Source organism: Linepithema humile, chromosome 2 (genome assembly GCF_040581485.1).
Source record: "Linepithema humile isolate Giens D197 chromosome 2, Lhum_UNIL_v1.0, whole genome shotgun sequence".
In the NCBI taxonomy this organism is placed as follows: Eukaryota; Metazoa; Arthropoda; class Insecta; order Hymenoptera; family Formicidae; genus Linepithema; species Linepithema humile.
This window is the reverse complement of record NC_090129.1, coordinates 1,370,783-1,397,429: the sequence shown is the minus strand read 5'-3', so window position 1 is coordinate 1,397,429 and position 26,647 is coordinate 1,370,783. Positions and strand designations below refer to the sequence as shown.

The following is a 26,647-nucleotide window of genomic DNA, read 5'->3' as shown; positions in this document are numbered from 1 at the left end:
CTACTCGATTTGACCTCCTCTACCTGTATATGACCGGTGGGGCGATTATTGCCAGACACCCTGTATACGTGGATTTATTGCAAGACACCTGTCGACTTTCTATTCCGTAAACCTATTTAATGCGACTTGATAAATGAACAATTGTACATGAGATTATTCTCCGTGTTGCAGAGCAAGCAGTACTGGCTGGGGCCTAACTACACGAAGGAAGGCGTCGCTGGCAACGATATCACGCGAACCAACGTGCCGGATATACGGGTGGCCTATCGATACGAGACGTTGGTTGATGAATTGTCCAATATTTTCAAGGTCGTGGAGAAACCCGAGTCACTTCCATTTTAGCAGATTATTATTTGTGGGCGATCAGAAGTGATGGATTGATTACGTGACGGCAACATACAGTTCATAAATAGAAGATTACTCGTGCGGCTTATCCTTGCGATTCCTGGCCTCCTCTTATCCTGGTCCTTAAAATATTCCTGGAATATTGGTGAGTTTTTTTTATCAACTCACTGAATTATTACTTTAAACTATATAATTCTTTCAATCTTTTCCTGTTAAGAAACATCGTTTGGGTGAAGTTCGAATTTGCATTTCGAACAAAATCCAATCTTAAACCACAAAATAAAAACAAGCTGCGATATATTTGCATAATAGCATAATTTAAAAATTATGCAATATCTTTTATTGACTTTTCGAACTTAAACATGTTTAAGAGATTGCAATGTGTATCATGTAAGATTAACAAGATAATCATAAGTCGTAGTTATAGGTATCTAATGGAAGATTTTGCAAATTTTGCAAAGCAGTTATAATTTGACGATAAATTGCATATTTAATTGGAAAATAAGAAAAAAACAAATTGTGTAATTTTCAATCACGATGAACAGGATTGATAAGAGTTTGGTGTTGATCTTGAAAAAATGACGGTTTGAAAAAAACATGATATGATATTTTACGTTTTCATTGGGCAATGTAAGAGATTCTTTTAACTCATTCCTACGCAAAACTTTACTCAAATAACTTTTAGCATCTTTTTTTTCGTATCTTTATTATTTTATAGTGGATTATTATTTTTTTTGTAATGATTATAGCATTTAGAGAGACTGGAAATTTGTCACGATGAACGCATGACAACTGTCACTCACTATGACTAACGCATATATTGCATTCGTATCGTTGATATATCGGCAAATACTTTTTTGTCACTTTTTAATTGAAGTAACTAGTAGAAATCAGTTTGCTTGAATGTCATGTAAATCGCTTTCGTCTTCTCGTTATCAATATCTTTTCTATGAAGATCTTTCAATCGCAGGGATAAATCTTGTCAAAAATTATATATATAGACCACAATATTATATATTATATATATATATATGTTGACCAATTTAATAGTAGTTGTTAGAAGATATTTCTTCTATCGCGCGCGTTGCAAAATGTTAATACACACACTAGCATAGATATTGTAATACGAATTAAGGTAGAGTTGAGTATTACGTTAATTTACCTTAGCGTTAAGCATCTCGTGATGGAATAAATCCGTTTTTCATATCTCGGCTGTGCAAGACGACAGCGATACTCTTTCTTGGATTTTAGCTTTATTTTCTTACATTTTTGTACATTTATATCGTGAAATCGTGTATGACATTTGTTTCGGCGAGTATGCAGAGTAGCTGGCTCGTATGCGGATAGTTAACTCGTGCCATTATACACACTGCAACAATCTTCCCCATTTTCCGTAAATAGTGTAAATATGGATTTAATTTAATTAGGGCTGATACTTTACGAACTATATGTGCGTGCCAAGGTATGATACAGCAATGTAAACCCGCTGTCCCTCCTTTTCGCCTTAATTTTACGCCTGGTTTTTCTCACAGTTTCTTGTGTCTGCCATTTTCCGAGAGAACTTTCCGAACAACGAGCCTAATTGAGCGATTATATGACGATCTATAACGGGACAATGTGCTCTGATATCGAATTTAAATTGAATTGTTATATTAGATAGAGGAAGAAAGATATATTTATTGTAAAAAGTATATATATATATATATATATATACTATGAAGAGAAATATACTTGCATCGTTAAAAACAAATTTGCATAATTATTCACAATGCACTATTTATGCACTAACGATAGCCTCGACGATAGATCTAACGATAATTGCGAACATTAGCGAAGTATTTTGTTGGAAATATCAGGTTCATAATGAGATGATATAAAAGGTTCAATCGAGAGTGTGAGTAACGAGATTATGATTTCATTTTATTCATTAGTTAAATTAAGAAAATATAGCATTGAGGTAGTAAAATATTACAATTTCAAATTCTACTCGCCACTATGTTACAGAAGCATATAAATTTATACAAAACAACGGACGGTACCGATCACTTTCTTGGTGTTATATACATTTGAGAGTTTTTCTTAGATGTCATACGTTCCACGTAATCCGAATAATGCTTATATTAAGAATTTTTTTTTAAGAATTCGTACAGAACTATTGCGCAAGCAATAGAAATAAAAGATATGTAAAAGTTTTTTTTTTTTTTTTTTTTTATTTTAATTTTTCTAATTCGCTTTCTTTGCTTTAGGTACATGTTGTATGCTTTGTGTAATCTTTGGTACGATTTCCGTGAATATAATTGTACCTACGAAGACTAACAGTGTGCCGATCCAGTGGTAAATAGTGAACGGATTCTTGAAATAGATTATGGAGAATAACAGGGACAAGAACTTGCGCAATGTTATTACCAAAGTGACGGTGAGAGAACTGCATTCCGTGGTCAATACAAATACAGAGCTAATGCACATGTATCTGAAAATGTGATTAAGGAAAATACTTTGTAGGCGTGATGGTAGATACATCAGATAAATGAAGCTGCGTGTAGCTGCGATAAGAAAAGGATACTGTGTCAAAATGTTTCCGATTAAGTATACAATTAATGATGGTATACTTATGCCAATGAGAGGCAAACTCAGCGGCTCCGATGCCCACGCAAAGTTCCAGTGATCATAAATATTAGGCACTAGCATTAAGAAAAATGGCAAAGGTAACAAATGCTGCAAAAATATTTTGTATATTATATTGACGATCAATGTGACATTAATATGTAATATGTAATATGTAATATGTAATACGATAAAAAATAATGAACTTACAGTATAATACAGAGCCTCTCGTGCATTCTTGCCGTACCGGCTGTACAGCACTTCTTGATAGATGCCCATTCTAGCGGAAACGAATAAAGCAATTGTAAGTAGGGATATGCCTAAGATCCACCAAAATAAGTCTTCCAAATGTGTTGTGGCCACTTGATCCACATTCTTCTGTTTCAAGGACTTGATTTCGGTGCCACTAACAATTGTGCAGACTGCTATTCCCAAGGTAATCATGAATACTGACAGATACTTGCTAAATGGATACTGCTTCTTTAAAATATATATACCCATAATCATATTGGCTATCAGAGAACCCTAAATAAAATAATATACATTAAATATTTGCGGTAGAATGATTTGTATCATCAAATTGAATATTATTGATACTTACAGCTCTAAATATCATATGTAATGGCATGGGAATATTGAAATCAAAGGCATAATTATTGCAAACATTGGCAATAAAGAACATCGCGACTAAAATAAAGTAGTCCTTTATGCCTATAGTTGGTTTGACAGTACCACATTTGGATGTAAACAAAAACCCTTCGAGGGCTATGAAGAGAAATTGCGAAAATGTGATAAGATTTCCGCTGCCAGGATCATCCCTGAAATCGATTTAAGTCATCCATTTGTCATATCAACATAATTTTATTTTGTAATAATAACAATTTCATTGTGACAACGATAAAAGTGCTGCAATAGTTCCGAATAAAGTATAAAAAAAGGCAGGTAAATACATTACTTTTAGTCGCATTAAATTACGAACATTATGATAGAAATCATGAATAAAAGAAACGATGAAAAATTGACATTAGATAGCGTAATGTTCGCGTGTTATTTTCTGCGTGTTATGCAACATGTCACATCGGCTAAGTCATTGGTACTCACTTAACAAGTAATTCTAGGAACACGACGTTGGTGCAGCAGCCGAGGAACACACAGAGCACCGCGATAGCTGTCTGCATCGTGCCGTCCGAGAGCTTCCTCTCCCAGTTCCAATCGGTCCTAAAACTGCGATCTAACCTACGAGTTGTGTCGATGGACGCGGTTCACCACTTTGCGTACGATCCATTGGCACACTGCGGCACTGTATCCATCGTTGATCGCGAATTATCAGTGATTCACGTAAGCATGATAATGCGATGTATCGCGCGGTCGCGCGAAGCGTGTATACTATATATATATGCATATACATAATACAAGTTTAACCTGTTCACGTTCCACGTCCAAGAGTCCTTCATTTTCTAGTGATAAGACTCTACTTATTCATTCCGGCACGAGTAAGAATGTTAAGAAGTGGCTACTGCGGGCTTACTTTACGAATAACAAAGAGTTAATACACAAATAATTAATGTGTATTAAAATTACTGAGTCTTTTGCAATGAACACTACCAAAATAATATTTTTTTTTTATTATTACATAATAAAATTAGATAATTAAATTAATCACTATAATTAATTCATTTATTTGATTATTTTTATTTCTGTTAAAATATTGTAAATTTTTTGCATTTAAAATTATTATTTTGTTCATACTTACCGCTTTGATATATCGAGATGCTATTTCGATATATCGAGAATCGCAATACTGTTCTTCGATGGACTTCAAGTCGCATTTAGCCGCGAATGGCCGCCATGTTGGTGAATTGTAGAATGGTGTTAGCATTGCTCCGTATTTTTGACTGTTATTATTGTGAGAAATGGATCTCGCGCGCGAATTATCGAAAGTGATTTATAAAGTGCTTGTGGTAACGTATAAGCACCGTGTACAATTGTATCGTGTGGTACTTTACTCGCGAAGCGGCTTCGGTTTCGACGATCCACTTCTGTCTGAATTCGGTAGAAACTTTGTTTGGGCATTCACGTCGAAATATATCGAAAGAGTTTAGAATTTTCAAGGCATAAAATTATTAGAAGCGTCTCGAAAGTGCTTGTCATAATGTGAGCATCGTGTTTAACTGCTATTATATTGTGAAATAGTGATATCAGGTTAATATTATGTTATATTCTATTTATATTTAATCGGTTTTGATATCGGCACTCTATTTTTTTCCGTAATTGATTGAAATACTTTTTGTGCATTTGTTATGCTGAAATACAACGAAAGTGAAGACGACACGCGATTATTGTCAGATATGTATGTACATATGTTGTTCTGTATCAAGTACATTTTTTATTATTTCGTTTCTTTTTGTATATTATTATGTATTTTATAATGCTTGTTATAATATAAGCGTGTATATTGTTTTGATACGCTAATATCTTGATTTCAGAATCAACAGTTTACTTCTGTGCCTGGGAGTTGATTGCAATCCTCTGCTTTATCATCTCATGTTTCATCATTATTTTCTCATCGCAGTACAACGAAAAGGCAAATGATGTATGATCATCGTTCGGTAAGTACATATTATCATTTTACAAGTAGTTCTTTGATATTATTTTCTGCATTCTTATCAGTAAGAATTAGAAAGTCAAAAATATTATTTTATATGGTTTATATTTAAACCAAAGATATTCGTTATTGCGATATTACCATTGATCGGTTATGTCAAGATTTTTTAATTATATCTAATTGAGGCAGTATTGCTGCAAAAATGTGACCCCAAAGCACATTGAATATTGCTGTAGGAATATTAACAATAGAGAAGTGTGAAAATTGATACTTTTATATGCATTATTATTTTATACAATACATATTACATAGATATGGATTTAATATTCAATATACTGATTATTATAATGATACACTATCCGATTTTATTAACTTTGTCGATGCAATATAGTTTTACATGATAATCTATATACATATTAGAGAGAAAAGCTCGAGAACACAGTCAAATTAATTTTTCATAGAACGCTCTTAGAATGCTATGCGTTAATATATATAAAACACGATAGATATGCATTAAGCTACGTAATATACTATATTTTCCATTGATTATTCATTATTTCATTATTTGAGAACTTGAGAACGACGTTGCATTGTTACATCCATCTTAATTCTTTCCATACAGTCATCTATTATCTTTAAAACATCTTAATAACTTCTCAATCTTTTCTTATTCTATATATACTATACTACGTTTGATACTAATTTAACTTTGACGATGAATGAAGACCAAACAATAAAGTTATTAATTATCATTATTAATGAAATTTCCATGATTGATTGACGTGTCGCAAGTATTAATGATTTATCACAGCTATATTTTTGCATCACAAAATTATTACGTTGTAACAATAGAAATTTGTATTGGTACAATAAATCGTATAAAATTTTAATATTTGTAAAAATTTTATAGAAATATTTTATTAACATATAAAATTTTTTATTGTCTTACAAAAATTATTTAGTATTTAAATAGCTTCTTGATCTTTATATTAGAAAATATTAGATTCTTTATCTTATACAAAAAAGTTAATATTAGACTTTACATTACAATGTAATTCATATTGCATAAAATCCTGCAGCAACAAGATTTGTGCTGTGCAAGAAGTATTATATAATTTACGAATTTTTTTCTTGAAAAGCAGAAATCAAAAGCTGATTTTTTACAACGCAAAAATCTTATTTAGTAAATCTTATTTTAATTAATAATTTCAAATTTTATAATTTTATAATTATACAATATTTTATACAATATTTTATAATTTTAATCGTTATATCTTAATTATTGAACTTACATAATTTTTATTATTGACACTTATTAAGTCGTATTATGTAGTAATACGACTCAATAAGTTATGTAAAATTATGTAGTAAAACAAATTATAAAATTATAAAATTTTTTTTAATGAACATGATTTGATAATTCAAATGCATCAAAGAGATTGATAATTAATTAACTTCGTTGTTTGACGATATTAAAATTAAGCTAAAAACAATACTAAGTTAATTAAAATTAAAGCCGTATAATTCTTTTTTTCAAAGAGATAAATCGAAGATTGACGTTAAAGCTAAGCATTTTTTTTTTTACGAACTCATCTTTCTAACATATTGAAAAATGAAACTTTTTTTTCTCGTTTTCCTCATTCTAACATTATTAATATTTTTGGCTATTATTAAACTCGGAATCTGCATCATTAATAATTAGAAAAGAGGAAAAACTTTTTAAAAATTAAAAAAAGGAAATTACGAAGAAACATTTATAAAATGCAAATCATGCGATTTGTATTTTCTTTCTGAGCAGTATATAGATTCGTTTAGCCATTTTTCTAATTTAACACGATATATATACATTTCACTGATGCCTCAGCCTAGAAAAATATATAAGAAACGATCCAGATATATTTTTAGCTGCCTTGTTCCTTCTTCGCAATTTCCTAAAAATAAGACAAATTTCTCAGTGCTAGATTTAGGCCAACGTTTTACTCTTTTTCACGTCTTTCTTCGCTATTAAATATTTTAGAATTGCTTTTAAAAAGTAAAATCCTTTATTGCATGTTTTATTGCGTATTGAAACACCAAAGAAAAAGACATGTCTCAACAGTATTGAAACTGTTTTTAACCTATACACTGCTTGAAAAAGAATACTTGGAAAGAAATCGCCTTTATCGTTTACGCGGTGTGAGTTTGAGACGGATTCCGTTCGCGTTGACCAGCACCAATTCGGATATGAAGCGCAGTTGATCCTCTTTATCGAGAGCCTCCACGCGATAGGTCTTTAGTATCAATAAAACGGCCACTTTGACGACCATTAGGGCGAATTTCCAGCCGATGCAATTGCGCGAACCGGCGCTGAAGGGAATGAAGGCGTAAAGGGGTAACCTCGGCTTATCCGGCAAGAATCGCTCCGGACGATAAACTTGCGGCTCGGGGAAATGACGTGGATCACGATGCAGTAGATAAGAATTGATAAGAACTGTCGAGCCCCGTGGAATTTCGCTTCCCACTAAAAATAGAAAAGAAATATCTCATTAGCTAGGAGTCTACTTATATCGCGCGACTGTCCACACACTATTCTCATAATGCTAATAACTGCGTTTCAAAATCTGTCATTTAACCAATTTAAAATAGTACTTTAAAAGTATTTTATCTATTAATCATTGATACATTTTAGAAAAATATCGAGTTGATCAGAAATTTGGATTTTTGCCTTTTATTTTTATCGAAAAATTCAAAGAAACTCTCATCAACCCAATATTTGTATTTTTAAAATATATTAATTATGAGAATAACTTACTTATTTCGATCGGCTTGTAAATCTGCCTGGCGATGAGTGGAGCTACTGGAAAAAGTCTCATCTGCTCTTTGATGCAGGCTTCTAACCATGTTAATTTGTGTATATTGTCCACTGTGACCTCCGCTGAGCCCAGCAATTCGTCGCATTCGTCCAGAATTTTTTCCTAAAAAAATTCAAATTGAGTTAATGTCACATTAACATCAATTAAATTCAATTAAATCTTCTGGATATTTGAAATGCCCTATAAAATCTATACATTAATCTTATGATTTAACGTGCATATCGAGATATAAAAGTATCGCGTCTACAATTCAAATCAGAAATCACATTGAAGATATAGTAGAAAATTGTGAAGGGATCCACTAGATCAATAAACGTTTCTCGTGTAAAGGAACGTACTTGATATTGAGGATTTCGTCCCAAGGCATAAAGCGTCCAACTTATGCTAGTGGCCAGCGTGTCGTGTCCAGCGTACATAAAAGTGTTGACTTCTTCGCGAATATCATCGTCCGATAGGATGGTGCCATCCTGTGATATATCCAGCAACAAATCCAACAGAGCTTTTTTTTTCTTCATCGGCTCGTTGAAGTTACCGTCACGTTTAAGTTTCCTCTCGGAGATTACCTGTGAACAATATATTCCAGATGTTTTTGCATATTTAACATCCGCTCGTTTCACATACGCGTGAAGTATCGAAAACAGAAATAGATTAATTGTTTTGATAAAATTTTTTTCATACGCCATATATCAGCATTTATCATTTCACTGAAATTTATCTTAAAAATAGTTAAAATTTTGTTCGAATCTTTCGAAATTGAATATATTAGAGAAAGATATCTTTGTGCAGAACGTTGGAATTATATAAAGACGTTAATCACAATAAACTTGCAAATATAAAACGATTATATTAAATTAAAAAACATGATTACCTTGCCGACAAATTCATGAATAATATCAAGCGAATGATTGTGCACCTTTCCGGCCTTGGTTAGCTTAAAAATCGAATCTGACGCTATCCACACGTTCGTAAAGCGCATTTGCACAATAGACGCGATTCTAAAAATAAAATAACAGTTTTTTTTAAAAAGGTCATATTTCAATATTTCAACATTAAGTAAAATGACACCAAAAACGTGAAGAAAAACAATTAAAAAAAAAATAACTTACTTGTCCACAGCCTCGACGTATTTATTGTTCAACTTTTTTTGCGCGTTAAGTTTGTAGCCCATCGCTGTGTCTGCAATAAAATTAGTAAAAGTTTCGTATGAGTCCAAATCGAACATTTTAATATTTGGAGCATAATATAATATGTATACGTATGTACGGTCGACAATTTTTAATAACTCAACTATTTAATAATTGATATAGTATAAATATTTATACATATACACTCTGCAAAAAAATTAGGGAATTACTTTTTTTCCCGCAAAATAAAGGCCATTTTCAACTGGCTATAACTTTGTTGAAAATGATCCGATTTTAATGGCAAAAAAAGCATTTTGAAGGTTGAAGTTTTAACTTTCAGAATCTTTTTGCAGATTTAAAAAATTGTTTCAAAGTTATGATATTAAAAAGCGGCTCCCGACAAATTGCAAAATTTTTTGCTTTGATTTGATTGCTCTGTTTAAAAATGGTGTACGATGGTTCGGCTTTTATAGGCGGTTAAAGTGTTTTGGACGGTTTTTGCTTTGGTACTGAATAATTTTTGCCTTCAAAATCGGATCATTTTCAACAAAGTTGTAGTCAGTTGAAAGTGACCTTTATTTTGTGGAAAAAAGTGATCCCCTAATTTTTTTGCGGAGTGTATAAATTCTATGTTAAGAAATCTTATAAGGTCATTAGTTTGAGGATTTTTATTTTTAGTAATGCTTGCAATAATGTTTTCAACACAACATTGCGATATACTATCACTGCGAATTAATCCATTATATGTTTTCGCAAGAATATATATAGATAAGTGAAACTATAAATAAAACTTCAATTGAAATGATTCATGATGAGCAAGATAAGATTCGGGATAAAATTCTATTTATAACTTTATGTGTTACATAATACAAAAATTATTACATGTCACTAAAACGACATTGTGCAATATAAAGTTATAAATAAAATTTTATTTTAAATTTGTAAATCGTAAATTATCTAAAGCGTAAAACAATTTTATTCTGAATATACGCGTTTCAATGCCGCTTCGTCGAAACATTCTCGAGCAATCGACAATCGGCAAATGATAATCGATCATTAATTTTCATTTCTTGTCAATTTAAAAAATTCAGGATGTTATAATGTAACAAAAATATAATTTTAAAAATGCAGAAAAAATTGGATATTATATAAATTTATAAAGTATAAATTATAATTTTGAATGAACGAATTTTAAATTACCGACATAATTGTGAATAAATGGCAGATTTCATATCTCTTCAGAGTTCGGAAGAATTCATAAAATCTACGACATTGAATCTGTCTAATAAAGATTTATTAACCGAGACAGAGCAATCTTTCGAAAAAAATGCATCAAGCGTTCATTCGAAGAACAAAGATTCAAAATCACGCGATGGTGGTGCGGGCGATAGCGAAATTTCGGCAGTGCCGAAAACTTCAAAGTCCAATCAGAAAAATATTATCTGCATGTCAGCGGTATTAAGGTTATCTACACCACGAAATTACAACCTCAATGTTGCTTTGAAAGATATGACTCAAGTATGAAGTATTTCTGATTGAAATTTTTATGTTATAGGAAGATATTTATGTAACTTTAGTTACACTGAATTATATAATATTTGACGTTTAATTATTTCAATCGTGAAGAAAAAAACTGAAAACATAAAGTGCGTTAAAATGGAATTATATTATAGTCGAGTGTTATTATCTCATTTATGTTTTCAATGCTTTTTTGGCTTCAAATGAGTGCTAGTCTTTCAAAAATTCTGGTAATTCCCTTGTAATTTCTGCTTTATCTTAAAGTGGAATCTCACATTTTCAATTATAACAGAGTTTAAAAATATAGAATTGCAATTTCAATATTTTGAATTTTGCGATAGATATAATCTCACATCATAAAATTATTAAATTTGTTTAGGTAAAAATATCTGCCTTGCTTTATGAGATAACAGATCGGACAAATCGATTGGCTCAACCTCGATCCCGTGTAGCAGAGATTAAAGCATCTCAAAAGCCTTTGAAAAGCAGAATTCCAAAGTCGACACTTCGCATTTGCGAGCTTGCATGTCCAAAAGTGATTCGCGATTCACCACCGAAGCCTGTTAATTTTGTGTCACCAAACGCGCTTAAAGCGATCGGTTAGTAATTTATAGATCTCTAAAATACTTAGCAATTTTTTAAGCAGGCTATTGTGAGATTTACTTTATTAAAATTATATTTAGCGAAAGTAGTTATTTATAAATTCAATATGATGCAAGAAATAATTCCAAACGTAAAAAGAATCATCTCTGTTGGAATACGAGCAATTATTAATTAAAAAGTATAAATCTGAGTAGAAACACCAATTAAACATTACCATGTTATTTAATGTGAACGTCGTAGCTACGCAACGGATAATCGAGTTATCACGACCGCGGAAAGATCGAAGTTTCCAGTTACCGAGGCATAAAACAGAGATATTTCGATCGTGCAATTTGAGTATTCGCGGTTTACCCAAGATGAAGCAAGTAGATCGTTTGCGCAACGGAGCGAAACCATTCGAATCGTCGATGAGAAATAAATCAGAATTGCTACAAGAATCTTTATGGTAATATATAACTCTATTGATTTTTGAATGTTCTTAATTCTGAACATTAAGAATTTTTGTTACCACAAATTATGGACGTAAAATCGATACAACATTGTAGTGAAAAAAAGAAGTGTGAAGGAATTTTCTGCGACGGCAGTCGTCTTATATCGCGCATTTTAAGTATATTTTGCTGCGCTACTTGAATATAATCGGACTTGTTAAAAGACACGGTGGAATTTTTTAACAGAAATGTTTTATTGTCTTTCTTGACAATAGGGACGCTTCAGGCCTTCTTTATATAATTTTATTTAATACTAATATTAATAATACAGTATATAAAAATATTTTAAACTGTAAAGTAGAATTGATGTATCTGGCTGGCATACAGAAATCTCCTTCGATCTTTTAAAATTTAATTATATGTACTGTTACGTGATTCGCTTCAGTTCGACTTTAGACAATGGCCGTCACGCAAAAAGCAGACGAAAAAACTTGAAACAAATAAACAAATTGGAAGTATCGAAGATAAAACAAAAGTCGTCATCGCGTTATTTTAACGATACGAATTCAAATAGGAGTGTTGTAATCGTCGACTTGTATCGAAAAAGTGATCCCGGATAAAACGCTATTCGTAAATAAACGTTGTTGCAAAGTATTAAATGATAACGATAATGATAATTAGTCGATGATTAAGTAAACTTGACATTTTCGCAACATAAATCATTCAATAAATAAAAAAATAAACAACATTAACTCACAAAAACTTTTTCAATATTAAGTATCATATTTTTTACGAACACAGGTGATTTTATATTAACAGCTACTTGAATACTGTTCTATCAATGCATTTTTTAAATAAACTCATTGTTGTAAATAAAATTATTATTGAGCTCAAATTGCTAAAGTCAATAAATGTTTGTAAACGCATAGCATTTATTGTTTAGACAGTTTTTATAATTTTATCTTTTTTTAATTGAATTATTCATACATTCTTGATTTAATAACCCGCAATTATTGAAATCTTTAACATGTATTATGCAACAATGTTACACACAAAAAAATCGATACGTATAATTTTCTTTATAAAAGATCCATGAATAAAATATTTTAATGCAGATATACTGAGTTGACGTAAATGTTTCTTTTAGCTGTTAAAAAAATAATTATCGATTTGAATGAATAAATCTCGATGTAAAAAATTATTGTGTTAATTACATCAGGATTACAATTAGCGACTTACCGCATATAATGTCAAGAGCAGCGCGTTTTACATAAGGAACCACATCGAACCAGCAACCGACTTCCTTCCCGAGACAAGAAATTAGAACATCTGTCTCTTCTTTCACATTCTTCAAGTAGACTTCGATGAGATTGCTGTGGAAGGTCGGCGTCAGTAATTTCCTGCGGAAATGCCATTTTTGTCCTGAAAAAAGGAGAGAATTTTAACTTTTATTTCAAAGAATTGATAAAATTTCGCACAACAAAGTGCATAGCTGCGCAGGTGTTCGATCGTTCGACGATGTAATCGGCATATTGAAAGTTGTTTTTCAAGGCGATGCGATATTATACGTATTGCGTCGTCACAGTTTTCAGAAGTCATGAAAAAAAAGAAGGCGCGACGAAACGTTCTGAAAATGTATCACGTGTAATTCCGATATGATCGTGAGAAAAATATTATCGTACGATTAGCGGCTTCGTAAAAACTCTGTTTAAAATGCAGAATAATGAATATGACAACATGTTGCATAATGTTTATATTAGATTTTTCTAAGTATTCGATTTATGATTCATTTGTTTTTTATTTGAGAAGTTAAAAAAAGAGAACGGATTTTATCATCCTTTGAGAATGCGTACACAGATACTAACATATCGTTGCAATGTTGCAAACTGCTCTAAAATTGTGACTGAAAAATTAGTAATAGATAAACAACACAGAAAGTAAACGCGATAAAACACAAGGCGAGGATATTATGAAGTAATTTCCAAAACAAAGATAACTTTTTTTTGTGTTAAAAGAGAGACCGTCAAACGACTAATTACTAAGCTAATCTGTTTCTGTAATATTGTGAAACTTTTTCTATAAAACTTTGATATAGGCTTCAGAATTTCGAATCAATTTTTTCATCGTGCGGCTAATTAGTGCGCGTAATTAGAAACGTGATGACGATCGGTAATTTATACTTCTCTTTGGAAAACAAATTTTTTTGTGCAGCCGGGTCAAATAGTAACAACATTTAAATAATTTTTCTAATAAAACAGAAATAAGGTTTTATTTAAAATAACTGCAACTGCGATACCTGAAATATTTTATCGTTAATAATTTACGAAAAATCGCGCAGAAGAAGCGCGATTATCTTTATCAAACATGCCATCTTATTTGTCACGATTTTACATACAGTGAAATTTTCGTTTTGCAATACATATCGAGACAGGTCATTTACGCAACAGAAGTCACCGAATATTTTTAACATGTTTTTAGCCGCTAACGCATTTCGTAAAAATTGCTATGAATTGTGCATTACCAGCATCTGTGAAGCTAAACATTCGTACCACAAAAATATTAACAAGAAAGGAACGCTTATACTTATAACGTAATTTAAATAAAAAAGCTAACTTTGGAAATCTGCATTGTAGTTAGAACGAGTTAAAAAATTCAGCACAAATCTTTTACATATTTTAATATTTTCAAAGCGGACCTAGCAACTTGAATATTTGACCCCGAACGATAAGACCAGTTTTGAAAGAGACTATTGTGGTATTTGCTTATCTCCTTGTTTAGGCCTCTTGATTTTGATACATTCAAATATATTTCGACATAATAACATCAGTAACTCGAAATTGCACAATTGTTCAGGCGAAATCTACATTGTGTTGTTATTGTGTCTACGTTTATATCAATAATCAACGTAATCCATCGGTATAAGCCCCACATATGATATGATGTTCACACATTCAATATGTACGAACAGTCATTTATAAACTTTAAAAAACCAAATTTCTTACGCGTTTCTAAATTCAAAAACTCGTAGAACATAAAGATCTTCTATTATCAGAGATTAGATTTTAACCTAAAATCTCTTATATGTTAATTTAATTTTTATTTTTATCTCTTTTCACTTAAGTTCTGAAAATTTTACAAGAGTCTAGGATTTACGGAATATTTTTTCATTTGTATAGATTTTTAAAAATAGACAGATAAAAGAATTTCTTAGGCACAAAACCAACAATAGTTAAAATTATTTAAAATTCTTTTCTGAAAATTGAATCATAATTTTAGAGAGTAAGAATTACAATTCTCATGCGATAAAATTTCAATACTAATAAATAACGAAAAAACTACATATATCATTTTGTTTAAGCCAAGTAAAGTTTTATTATCTCCGTATGACGTTGGGTATGAAAGAGTTAATTTTTATTGTGGTATGTGAATCATGAATCGCTTACCTGTGCTAGTGACCAGACCGGTACCTAACCAAGGCTTCAAGTATTGATATTCAAGACTCTTGTCGATGTGCTCGCTGCTGTGAAGCAGAGGCTGCACCGATTCCACCCTGTAGAGAAAGATAAAAGGACGCAGACCAACCCAGACCAGAAAAATGTCGCCAAATTCACCGGCCCATTTTACCAGTTTCTGAAAAAACTCTGAAACAAACAAATCACTCAGTGAATTTTAGACAAATACGTAAAATTGCATTCTGACAATTAAATGCCCCCAATCTTGTCTTATTAAAAGTAAAAATCATGTTGAGGATATCGAAAAGTAAGAATTAAAAAAAGATATTTCGTAAGATTTCTTGTCAAACTTGTATTTAAAAATTGCAAACCGCGTAACTGCTGCGCAACGAGATGCCGGTACTTTCGACGGTTCGAATATCCACCAAGTGTGTCAGTCGTTATACAATAATCAAGCAATTAATTAACTTGCGAACTGCTTAAAAAAATTTGTAATAGAAAAAAATTTAATTTTTGGGATCATTAAATTTCGGGGGGTTAAGATAAAAAATATTGTGCTGGAAAAAAAGCAATGCTAGCGATAATCTTCAATTTATTCACTTAAAACAGTGCAAAGTCCTTGGCCAAAGAGCGAGAACCTCTGATAAAATTTTTTCGATTATTTTTGCCAATCTTTTCGGATGGGACAACGTTCGGCATTGTCCGCGACGTGCGTTCGTCCCGTGCGACCTGACTCTGAAAAGTTATCGTATTGAGCATTTGCGACATTAATCTGCCACTGTCACGAAATTCTGCGAACGTTCACGGATACGTGAACTTCGCATCAACATCGCGTAAAACAGTGTCTTTATAATTAACCCACTTCGGAGGTCAAAGGATGACCCTGTATACTCCTATAATTTTCTTATCGCGCAAGTAACTCTCGAGATATCGATTTATCGAGGCTCTTATTTTGTCGCACACTCATCAAATCAAATAAATATATGACAAAGGGATAATTATTTTAAGCTCTATCGCGCGCAACATTCACATAAGATAAATTTATGATTATGCATCGGAGTGTTAAAAAGTTTAAATATGACAAGAAAAGAAGTTTTGAAGAAGAAAAGATAAATTAATGAAGATTATCTTTTAATACAAAAATTTGTTGCTTTTGTTAAAACAAAGTTGCGAAGTAAAAATCTTTGAACAGATAACTTTGCCCCACATTTTCTATCACAGAAAAATACACACTTGACACGCATCAATTAGTACCATCTCTCTGTCCCTCTCTGTTCGCAATATACATATATGTACATTTGGTATTACGATTTTTTTGTGAGGATTATTAGCCTTTTACAGTCATTGACCCGTAACGCGGTACAGAAATAAGCTCCCTACTTTTGCAGCCGAATTATCTCCTCGTTATTACGATATTCTAGACGCCTGTTCTATGTCTTACTGGATTATAACCTTCGTAAGAAACCGCCGGCATCGGAAGGGCCGACGAGGAAATGAAAAAAACAACACGAAATGTAATGCGACGTGGTAGAGAGAAGTGCGGAGAAATAAAGTGAAAAAAATGGAGAGAGAGAAAAATCTGGGACAAGTCTTATCGAAACGAGAAGTGCATACTATGCAATGTTTGATAAATAAAATGCGCATATGTGCGCGAAAAGAACGATGCGAATAAAGCAGTGAACAATGTTGAATAGTAAATAAAAGGGGGAGCGAGATATTAAGTAGCGAAAGAAGCAATATCGAAAGTAGGCTAAAGGTCAAAAGATGATATTAATTAAACGATTACTTTAAAAGAAAACGATTTGTTTACCAAAGATATTCAACAGAATGAATTTTTTGCGTTAATGGATTTAAATCGTTTCTAAATGAGAAAGAAAGAAGATTCCAATTTTTTTATCTGAGCTCTACAATTAATAAACATTAATTCCACCGTAATTCGTATCTATATTTCGAAAAGAGGAAATACCTGATTTCCTCTATAATGCATCGTAATGGATATTGTTATTTTATGCATTATTATAATAATCATGTCATCTGACTTGTTCTTGCATAAGATTTTCTTCTCTCTTCAAAGGCAAATGTTAAGGCAGCAAATTGTATGGCGAATGAAAGTGTTTCAACGAGATGAAACTGTTTTCTTGAGTAACATATTGAAGAAGAGGAAGGCAGATGGAGAAACGGACGGATGGCAAAAGAGAGAGGAAAAGAGAGAGGGACAATCAAGAGAGTAAATCAAGAACGGCGCGGCGGCGGAGAAGAGAAATCACATTACACGTGCAGCGAGTTGGAGGCCGCGAGTAGACTGACCGGACATTGACCGGTTGAAAATGTACAACATGCATATTCGCAACGCACGTGGACGATCAGCGAATGCTGCGATGAAGCGAGGGATAAAGAAAGAGGGACGAAGTAAGAAGACGTCGCTTTGGAAAGAGCGGAAGGCATTGGAATCTTGGCAAGTGTTCAACGAGACATCGAGTGTCCTTCGGACGGAGAAGAACCTTCGACAGCCTATTTCAGTACCGAACGCGCCTTCTCTCTCCTTCTCTCTGTAAGACACGCACCGTCGCAAAATTTGCAAAAGAATGAATGATATAACACGAAATTGACATCACGCATATTACTGGTTTCGCGACTGTCTGAGACGGCGCTACTTTCTTGTGTGAAAAACGCAGCATCGTATTTTATTTATTGTTATTATTTGTTTTGATACATGTGGGATGTATTGAACTGGGAGATTTGTTGAATTTAGAAAAAAAGAACTTATATTTTATAGATAAATGTCTAATCAGGAGAAATTTTGACATAAAAACGCGCATCAAAGTCTGTTTTTTAATCTTTAAGTAATTGTTATTATTCGTTTTCGTTCTTTGTCTTTCGTTCATTTCATAATTATTTTCGCAAATATACAATTGCATGCACAGAAAGAATTTAACTTTCAGTCAGTAATATAATTGTCTTATCGTTTAGAATAATTCCACCGTTTTGGTGAAACTGCTGCTAAATTTCTCCAACGATTGCTCATGAAAAATTGCAATTGCAATCTTAAACTGGAAACGTATTATGAGAGAGCGCGGACAAAATTGAAAAGAAAAAAGTATCAGTTCTATGAACTGACATTACGGGCTAAGGGTTAATTGGCTCGATCTACGATGCAACGATCTACGATATATTACGTCTAATCTCTTGTCTCGCGAGACAACAAGACACCAGACAGTATTTTAACAATGTACATTCTCGAAACATTCCATCATGCATTCGATCGCACGCGTTGCTCTTTGTGCCGGCCGGTCGGTTTCTCTCGCTTGTCACGTCTATCATAGCGCGAGTAGATGCTAGCGCGGCACCGAAATGTCAACAGACTCTATTCTCTTTCCGCGAACGATGACGTCTGGTCAGAGTCTGGTCGGAGTCATTCTCCGACGGCCTCGCTGACCGCGAGGCATCTCGCGCCATCCTTTTCACGCGATGCTCGCCACCGCGCGCAAGAGGATGCTTTCTCTTTTATTCTCTAAGAGAGTGCACGCGTCATAAAGAGACGCATACAAAATCGCGTGCAATTATGCGCCCGCCCCATTCAGACCACTCGAGCGACCTCGACCCGCTTCTTCGTCTGCATCTTTTTTTTTTTCTTCGTCGCTTTGCGCGTGCGACCGGTCGGTGATTATTATTGATGATTCGAGATGGATCACATATCACCCTTTTCTCTTTATTATCGCTGCTTCTCTTTTTTTCCCCCTGTATTTCCCGTTACACGATGTATTATTCATCTCGATTAATTTGATTGCCGTAGCGGAGCTAAATGTGTACAATCAAATCGTGATTTGTTACTTTAATCTTGAAGAAGCAGATATTTGTCAGTGAAAAAAATTAATCCGCGGTGGCATTCAATTGAGACGTTATATAACAGTTTAAATTTAAAAAAATATTGGTCCGAAATTGTATATGTTACAATCGTATTTCGGAGTAGATTTTATTTATAAAGGGAAGAAGAATCTACTTTGTTTCCTCGTGAGTCATAGGACTATAGCAGGAAATGTTTATAATTCTAATTGAACGAATATTTCTTAGATTTGCCTCTCATATTTCTAAATATCATGCGCAGATATCGTGAACAAAAGAAATATGTTTTAAAGATGCGACTGTTATAGAACGATCGTTGGAATAATCTTTGTTCCCAGAAAACATTCTAAAGCTGAGTTAATGCGTCATAAAACCGGGTAAATCATTCAATATACAAGAGAAGTCTCAAAAGCCTGTCGAATATTTTCTCATAATTTTTTTCTCGCATGACACGGAATGTATGCGTGCCTAAGTATCTGAAGAGTCGAGTCGAGTTGCAGCAATGTTTTCTGAGCGAGTTTCGTGATTATGTAACGAGTCCTAATAAGTTGAAAACTACATCAGGTGGCCGAAATTATTCAACGATTTTTATTACACTTAACATGTGAAAAAAAAATGAAAACTTTTTCTCGCCGAATAATTTTGCTCCGGGCTCAAGTGGAGATCGAGCGTAGGATGTCCGAAGATATCACACGCGCATCCCCGAATAAACGCGAGTTTCTCTTACGCGCATATCTGCGCGGATGAATGAGCAACGAAATCACCAGTTACTTCACCGGTCTCCGTGCATACGCCTTATCCAACCGCGGCGTGAATCGCATAAGACGCAGCAGGCCGAATGGCACGTGTCTGTCCTCTATATTATTGTATTTCGCGCGCGTGAACGCTGCCGCAGAATTAACGGTATAAATTTTGCGTATGCCAAGGTTATCTCATTTTTTTTTATCTCGAACAGGTTTACAGTTTTAGGTTTAGCCATTTTGCGAATTTATAAATAAATTCAAAAGTTTATAGTGTCAAAGCTATTTTTAGAACGCCGAAACAAGAAATTTTTCTGCGGAATTTATGTTATAGTCAATTGAAACTTAGATTTATGACTCGATCTCGGTCGTCAGCGTGTTACACTGAATAAAAATATTTGTATACGAAAAATAATGTGAGCGCATGTAATGGACTTAATCGCAACCACACACAAGGCTGATGTAATTTGTATATTTAATCGCAATTGAACGGTTGTCAAACGTTATGTCACAGCGACATAACGAATGTTTAAAGTCAAAAGTCACAGTCGGATTATATTTTGAAACATGATAACACGTATTTATATTTATTTGGATATTGATATACTATATAAAAAGAAAAAACACGTGGGGCACGTCAAGTGTGAGTTTTAAGGAAAAGCAAATGCTTCTGCATAGAAGAACTTTGAATTCATTTATTTTGAAATTTTTGCAGCAAAAATTTTTCGCGAAAATAGCTTTCAACAATCTTATTGAATCTTGTGAAGATAGATGCTAATTGTAGACGCTAATATCTTTATAATTTGTTTTAAATATCTTTTTTCTTAAGCTAGAATGTTGTCATCGCTTATCGACAGTAAACCAGTGAACCAATACTTGTTTTTCTTGTTCTTCTCATTTTTTCACTCCGCGAAGATGATCTCTAAATAAAAAAGAGTAAATACGATATGTACGTCACAGTGAGCTATATAACATACTGGAGTGAGTCTTAAACGAGTAAAGATGGTCCACTGTGAAAGAGAAAGAACTATATTTCTTAATATTTTTTAAATATTTAATAATATTGTACACGGTAGTGAGTGTGTGAAAGGAAGACAAATGTGTTCCCGTCTATTATTGCTATCCTTAAACCGCGAACTACACATTGAAGAAAAGCTTTCTTATCAGAAAGCCTCACTCTAGTATGTTATATAGCTCAATAGTACGTTACGCCAGAAGTTACGCAAAACTCATTATTTTTCAAAGTGACAAATAAAAAATTAGAAGAACAAAATAAACAAATACGTGTATACGAAATGTACATACCGGAAACATATAAATACGTGATGATCGTGATACGTTAAACACGATTTGAAGTATTTTCTTGATCTTGAACGACGAACATTCCTCGATATTGTAATATTCCTTCGTAATAAGATTCACGGCAAGCAACGGCAGCGAATATCATTTACATTCATTTTTTGTGAAGAATAATTCGTCACGCTATCCGTCTGATAGTCATGCATCAACGAATCGCATCGCGCCGGCGAGCGCATCAAGTGTCAGTCATCAGAAACTTCGCGACATTTCTACGGTACTCTTCAACATACCGTAATCACGAGGTCTTACCTTCTTGCGTGCAGTTGAGCTGATAAGCGTTGCCGATGATGGGCAGCGCCGATGGATAAGGCACCTTCCTCAGGGCGTACAGAAACTTTCCTCGTTGCATCAGCAGGACTAACAGGAGCGATAGCAGGCAGCAGAAGAGGAAGCCCGTCACCCAGGATCCTCCCGCGAGAAGAACCGACGCAATCATAGTGGATGCTGCGATCGGCTTTCGATGTCTCCTTGATATCACCGGCTGTTTGTCTCAGCGAAATGATCGCACAGCGAGTTTGTTCACAACTCCACGGATTTTCGTATCTTCAGGAAAAATCGAGCGCCTTCACCGAGATCTTCAAAAATAATCGGGAACGCGTCGTGAGATCAGTCGAGATTCTCTCAACGTGCGCGACCGGCCACGATCGCCGAATTAATATAAATCCGAGATCCTGACGTTAGTCGCCGGTGTTCTGCGGCGAATTTTAGAAGTGAAAAGTGGCCTTGTGATCGCAAAGATCATTCATCGGAGGTGGCGCAAGAGACGCAGGAGTAGGGAAGGAAAACAAACCCACGACAATTTTAGGGCGGAATAGTGCAATTAATGTTGTTGATAATGCCGATTGTTATGTCACGCGGTGACTATTTTCCCCGGTAGTAATGCGTAACTGTACGAAAGCGACCCTTATATATGCTAGCACACTACACCAACAGCCAATGGTAAGGCTTCTCACCAACAGAATGGCAAATACATGGGACACGTGTATGTGTGTGCGTGCTTGTCGCGAACGCAACTGTATCCATACATGTGGTCATTGCGTGAGCATGTTCCATCTGTGCGCATATGTATATGTAGGCGACTTACACAAATAAAAGCGTTTTCGTCGGGAGATTGACCACGTGGCATCACTCGCCCTCTCTATGCGGATTCACCTTACAAAGTAGAAGTTTCCCACGTGGAAGAAAAGAGAGGGAATCGACGAGAGAGTGGAGGATCAGAGGAGCGCGTGTACACTCGCAGCAGCCGCGCGGATTGGCATCACGGCGACCGCGCGGTGACGATGTCACTGTCCGCGCACACATTTTTTGTCTTTACGCGAAGAGAGTGCATTGCGGACTACGAAGGGCTTTTTCCTATTTCGGAAGAATCGAACTCATCGAATATGATGTTCAGTGATGAAGTTATCCGTGTTTATTCCGGATGTCTCGCTCGTCCCACAGTATTGTTTTTGTTTTCACAAAATTGCAACGGCGATGCTGATTGAATAATTATTATTTTCATCAGATCTGACGTATATTATGTTATACATGTAATATATATAATTTTTATAACGTTTGAAAAGTAACTGTTTCACACAAGGTTCCTTTTTTGTGGAAATAAAGAAAAAGCTATTGATAGAACCGGATTGACAGAATCGTTTGGCATATACTTTTTTTCGTAAACTTATTTGCGAGACGTGAAGACACGTAACACTTAAGAAATTGGAAAGTAAACACCGTTATTTATATCTTCCACATTTTTGAACACGGTATTTATATTTCATGATATAATGCTCTTATTTTGTTTTGTGTGAAAAAAGAAAAAAAGTAATTTTTATGAATATTGCAAAGGCAGAGGAGCTACGTATTCTTATGTTTGCATAATCTTTAATATGAGATAATTCGCAGAAAAATAACATTGCGATTACAACTCGGAGCAAAAAGTATTCTACACGTGCGATATTATTTCATCATCGCGCACTGACATCAGTCAGTTAGATTTGCGCAATAATGCTTCACAATTACTGAAAATAGGATAATTAATAATTATATTTATTATTTTGTTTTTATTTATTCCACAACAAGTTAATATATTATTTAAAAATTATCTCGACTTAAGCGTGACGCGTTTGATTTAACGTGTTTATTGATTTTCACGCTTGGACGTGAATTATTACGAGAGTAATTCAACAAACACAAATACAAACGTAATAAAAATAAAAGAAATTTGTGTCAGAAAATCGAATAAAAATATACATTTAGTCGCTTTTTAATCATTATAATAATAAATATTTTGATTAATAATTTTTTAATTATTTTTTGTTGCGTTTATATTTTTTATGACAACTTTTATAGATTAAACATAAGACTGATTCGGCAAAATAATTCGATTGAAAAACCGATGGAATCTTGTTAATCGCGAATGAGAGACTTTTCGATAGAATCCACTTCTACATATCTATGAAGTGGAATTAGTACAAGACAGTAGGCACGTGCTTTGTCTGCCACGTAGTTTTATCTGTCATACAATCCGGTTTTACCTTCATCGTCGGAAATATACGGAGATAATACGGCAATTAATAATATTATGTATTATGTATTTTTCTTCTGTTTTCTGAGCCTGTTCGCGCGCGACACGTCGCATTCACTATCATCGCGCACAATGGAAGCAGCGCATCTCGTTGCAGCACAAGCTCCGAATATATTTTGATGCGTTATTTATCATCAATCATCGCGCCACGTGAGAAATTACTTTGTCACAGAAATGTGGTCGGGCAATTTTCCCATTTATCATTCCATCGGCGAGCGTCGCGTCGCGCGCGAACACTTTGAAATCGCTTAGCGATGAGACATTGACGAGCCGAACATACATATCTGCAGGCTATGTATTGGTGCGTAACATTGTTGCCATTATATCTTTCTTATGTCATCAAGACTCCAAGCAGGAAAAATTACAGCGCATAATCATAGATTCAAAATGTGGTTGCAAAATATTATTTATAAACTACTAATCTGTCGAGATATATGTGGCAGTGATAATGTTCAAAAAAATTCCACTTATTATTCGAACATTGTTGATACGAATATTACGATTAGGAATTGATTAGAATAAGGAGTTACGATTAGGAATTTATCAGAATAATTTGTTCTAGAAGCGTTAAGGCTCAAGTAAGGGATTCTTCCCTTTAATTATCCTTTTTCCTGACGCGCTCTTTTTTTCGCTCACTATATTTATGTAATTGATCGCTGCTTAATTACCAATTCTGTGCAAGAGTTTAGCCATTTATATTATTTATTGATAACTTATATACTCTGATCGATAATTTCCACACTTTTTTCTGTATTGCAAATACTCAAATATAATCGTGATATATTTTTGCGCTTGTGCGTCATGTACCCGATGTATTACATCTATCGTTTACATACTACGTGAAAGCGACGCAGTCTTCACGTCAGCGTACACAATGCACGAATAATTGGATGATACGTAATCCGCTGTAACCTTTCAGTTTGGTTTACTTTAAAATTTCAAGACCGTTCGGTATCTTATAATAACTTCTAACTTATAAGTTACTGATAACACAATTGATTATCATGTAATTCTGTTGTTATTCTGTCGCAATCGCACAGGTGAGCCAGTTCATTTAGCCCCCGCTGCGTACATCGAAGTTTAAGATGAGTTTCTTCACTCGAATTCGCGATCGAAAGCCGAAAAGTCGTGGCTTATTATATCATTTATTTTTAATTTTCACAATTTATTTCTTATAAATTACTAATGATTACGAAATTATGAATTATTAATCTTTAATGTAAAATTAATTTTTTGAAAATTAAACGGGAGTGGACATTTTTGCAAAATAAAAATAATACGCGTTTGTCTTAAAGATTTTCAAACTCAGTGTTACTCGGGAGGAGAAATAATATATATATATAACAATATTTTATGTATATATAAATAAAGAGATAAAATAAAAATTAAAAGTTGCGATATATTATGTTTTTGTAGAAGAAGATAGAATCAATCGTTTTGCGCAATCAAGAGCGAATTTACGATGCAGATAATGTGATTGCATTTCGACGATGCATCTATTAGCGTTTTCAATTATACGGATTTTGATTGACCCAAGGTTAATTAATGACGTCATTGCATCGTCTCCATCAATAAAAGAATTTATAGTAAAATAGTGATTGCATATCACACGCGCGTGCATTGACTGGCATAAACATATCGTATACGCACGCTCTATCTAGCAACAAAAGATATATTCTTGTTTAGCATCTGAATGTGTTATTGAATTTTCTTTTGCTAAATGCTCAATCTTGAAATCTTCGCATCTATCGATCTCCATATTCTTCATACGCGAGACTGTTGCTAACATTTTTTTCTTCTTTTTTCAAAGCATTGTTGCAAACCAACAGAAGAGAAAGCGCGATAACATGTAGAACTTGATCCGTTTCAAAAGACGCATTCCATTAGCTATCTGATAACGCAAATAATACAGTTTAAAGGTGATCTCGCGCTTGTAGAGACTCAAGATTTTAGATACATGATTTAAGAATGTCGGATGAAAAGTGATACCGCAAACCGCGAACTACTACAAGAACAATATCCATACAGTATTGCATTTTCAGTGAAAGTTTTATATTAATTTGTTCACATAATTTCTTCGCTAGATATAAATATAAATTGATATTGATAAATACAGACCGATAGATAAGTATAAATATGGAGATATAAAGAAGAAAAATGAAATTATCTGCGATTTATTCATTTTAACGCAAGAGACGATTCACTTTTTATTTCAATCTAGAGCACATATTTACGGTTATGACATTTATGCATTAATTGCAATATTTTTTATCTTCTAAACAGTTTTAACGGTGTACTTATAATTAGAACAGCGACGAAGCATGCGTATGAAGCGATATATGTATAAACCATCTTAATTATAAATTACAGTCGTGTGTGCGAGATGATTATAAACGCATAAGATCGTTGAAATCTTTTCACTTACACTTGTCATATGCAAAACCGATGTATTTTATAGTTTACTAATTATTTCGACACGAAATATTATTTTTCACGACTGCATTATAGTTTAAAAACATTATAACAGTTTGATGAAATATATAACTATTAAAATCGTTTTGATAGATGAAATATTTAATTAATGAAATATTAAATTATTAAAATC

The 26,647-nt window shown here is 33.5% G+C and overlaps 4 protein-coding genes across 21 annotated transcripts in view; 2 read left to right on the top strand and 2 right to left on the bottom strand.

Moving 5' to 3' along the window:
• Positions 1–3,172, top strand: part of AMPdeam (AMP deaminase) — a 29,501-nt gene extending 26,329 nt beyond the window's left edge. For all 16 annotated transcript variants that reach the window (XM_012375969.2, XM_012375968.2, XM_012375966.2 and 13 more), the window contains one exon: positions 172–3,172. In XM_012375969.2, coding sequence (XP_012231392.1) covers positions 172–342 — 171 coding nt within the window. In that variant the 3' untranslated portion in view covers positions 343–3,172. The remainder of the gene's footprint in view (positions 1–171) is intronic.
• Positions 2,245–4,365, bottom strand: LOC105677397 (UDP-xylose and UDP-N-acetylglucosamine transporter). 2 transcript variants are annotated; one of them, XM_012375997.2, is made up of 5 exons: positions 4,051–4,361; positions 3,551–3,767; positions 3,160–3,474; positions 2,909–3,060; positions 2,245–2,815 (listed from the first exon to the last, which is right to left on the bottom strand). In XM_012375997.2, the coding sequence occupies exons 1-5, from the start codon at positions 4,125–4,127 to the stop codon at positions 2,569–2,571; spliced, it is 1,008 nt and encodes a 335-aa protein (XP_012231420.1). In that variant the 5' UTR covers positions 4,128–4,361; the 3' UTR covers positions 2,245–2,568. The 2 variants fall into 2 exon arrangements, with proteins under 2 accessions (XP_012231420.1, XP_067204985.1); XM_067348884.1 differs by having other exon boundaries at positions 2,245–3,060; positions 4,051–4,365.
• Positions 4,366–5,822: 1,457 nt separating this feature from the next.
• LOC105677388 (cytochrome P450 4c3) lies at positions 5,823–22,397 on the bottom strand. The gene is made up of 8 exons (XM_012375986.2): positions 21,723–22,397; positions 15,523–15,720; positions 13,319–13,501; positions 9,513–9,582; positions 9,275–9,401; positions 8,745–8,969; positions 8,346–8,508; positions 5,823–8,054 (listed from the first exon to the last, which is right to left on the bottom strand). Exons 1-8 carry the CDS (start codon positions 21,907–21,909, stop codon positions 7,714–7,716), a joined length of 1,494 nt encoding a protein of 497 aa, XP_012231409.1. The 5' UTR covers positions 21,910–22,397; the 3' UTR covers positions 5,823–7,713.
• LOC105677403 (uncharacterized) lies at positions 10,585–12,911 on the top strand. 2 transcript variants are annotated; one of them, XM_067348888.1, is made up of 4 exons: positions 10,585–10,985; positions 11,428–11,647; positions 11,892–12,096; positions 12,525–12,911. In XM_067348888.1, exons 1-4 carry the CDS (start codon positions 10,749–10,751, stop codon positions 12,697–12,699), a joined length of 837 nt encoding a protein of 278 aa, XP_067204989.1. In that variant the 5' UTR covers positions 10,585–10,748; the 3' UTR covers positions 12,700–12,911. The 2 variants fall into 2 exon arrangements, with proteins under 2 accessions (XP_067204989.1, XP_067204988.1); XM_067348887.1 differs by having other exon boundaries at positions 10,595–11,048; positions 12,525–12,907.
• Positions 22,398–26,647: the final 4,250 nt, after the last annotated feature.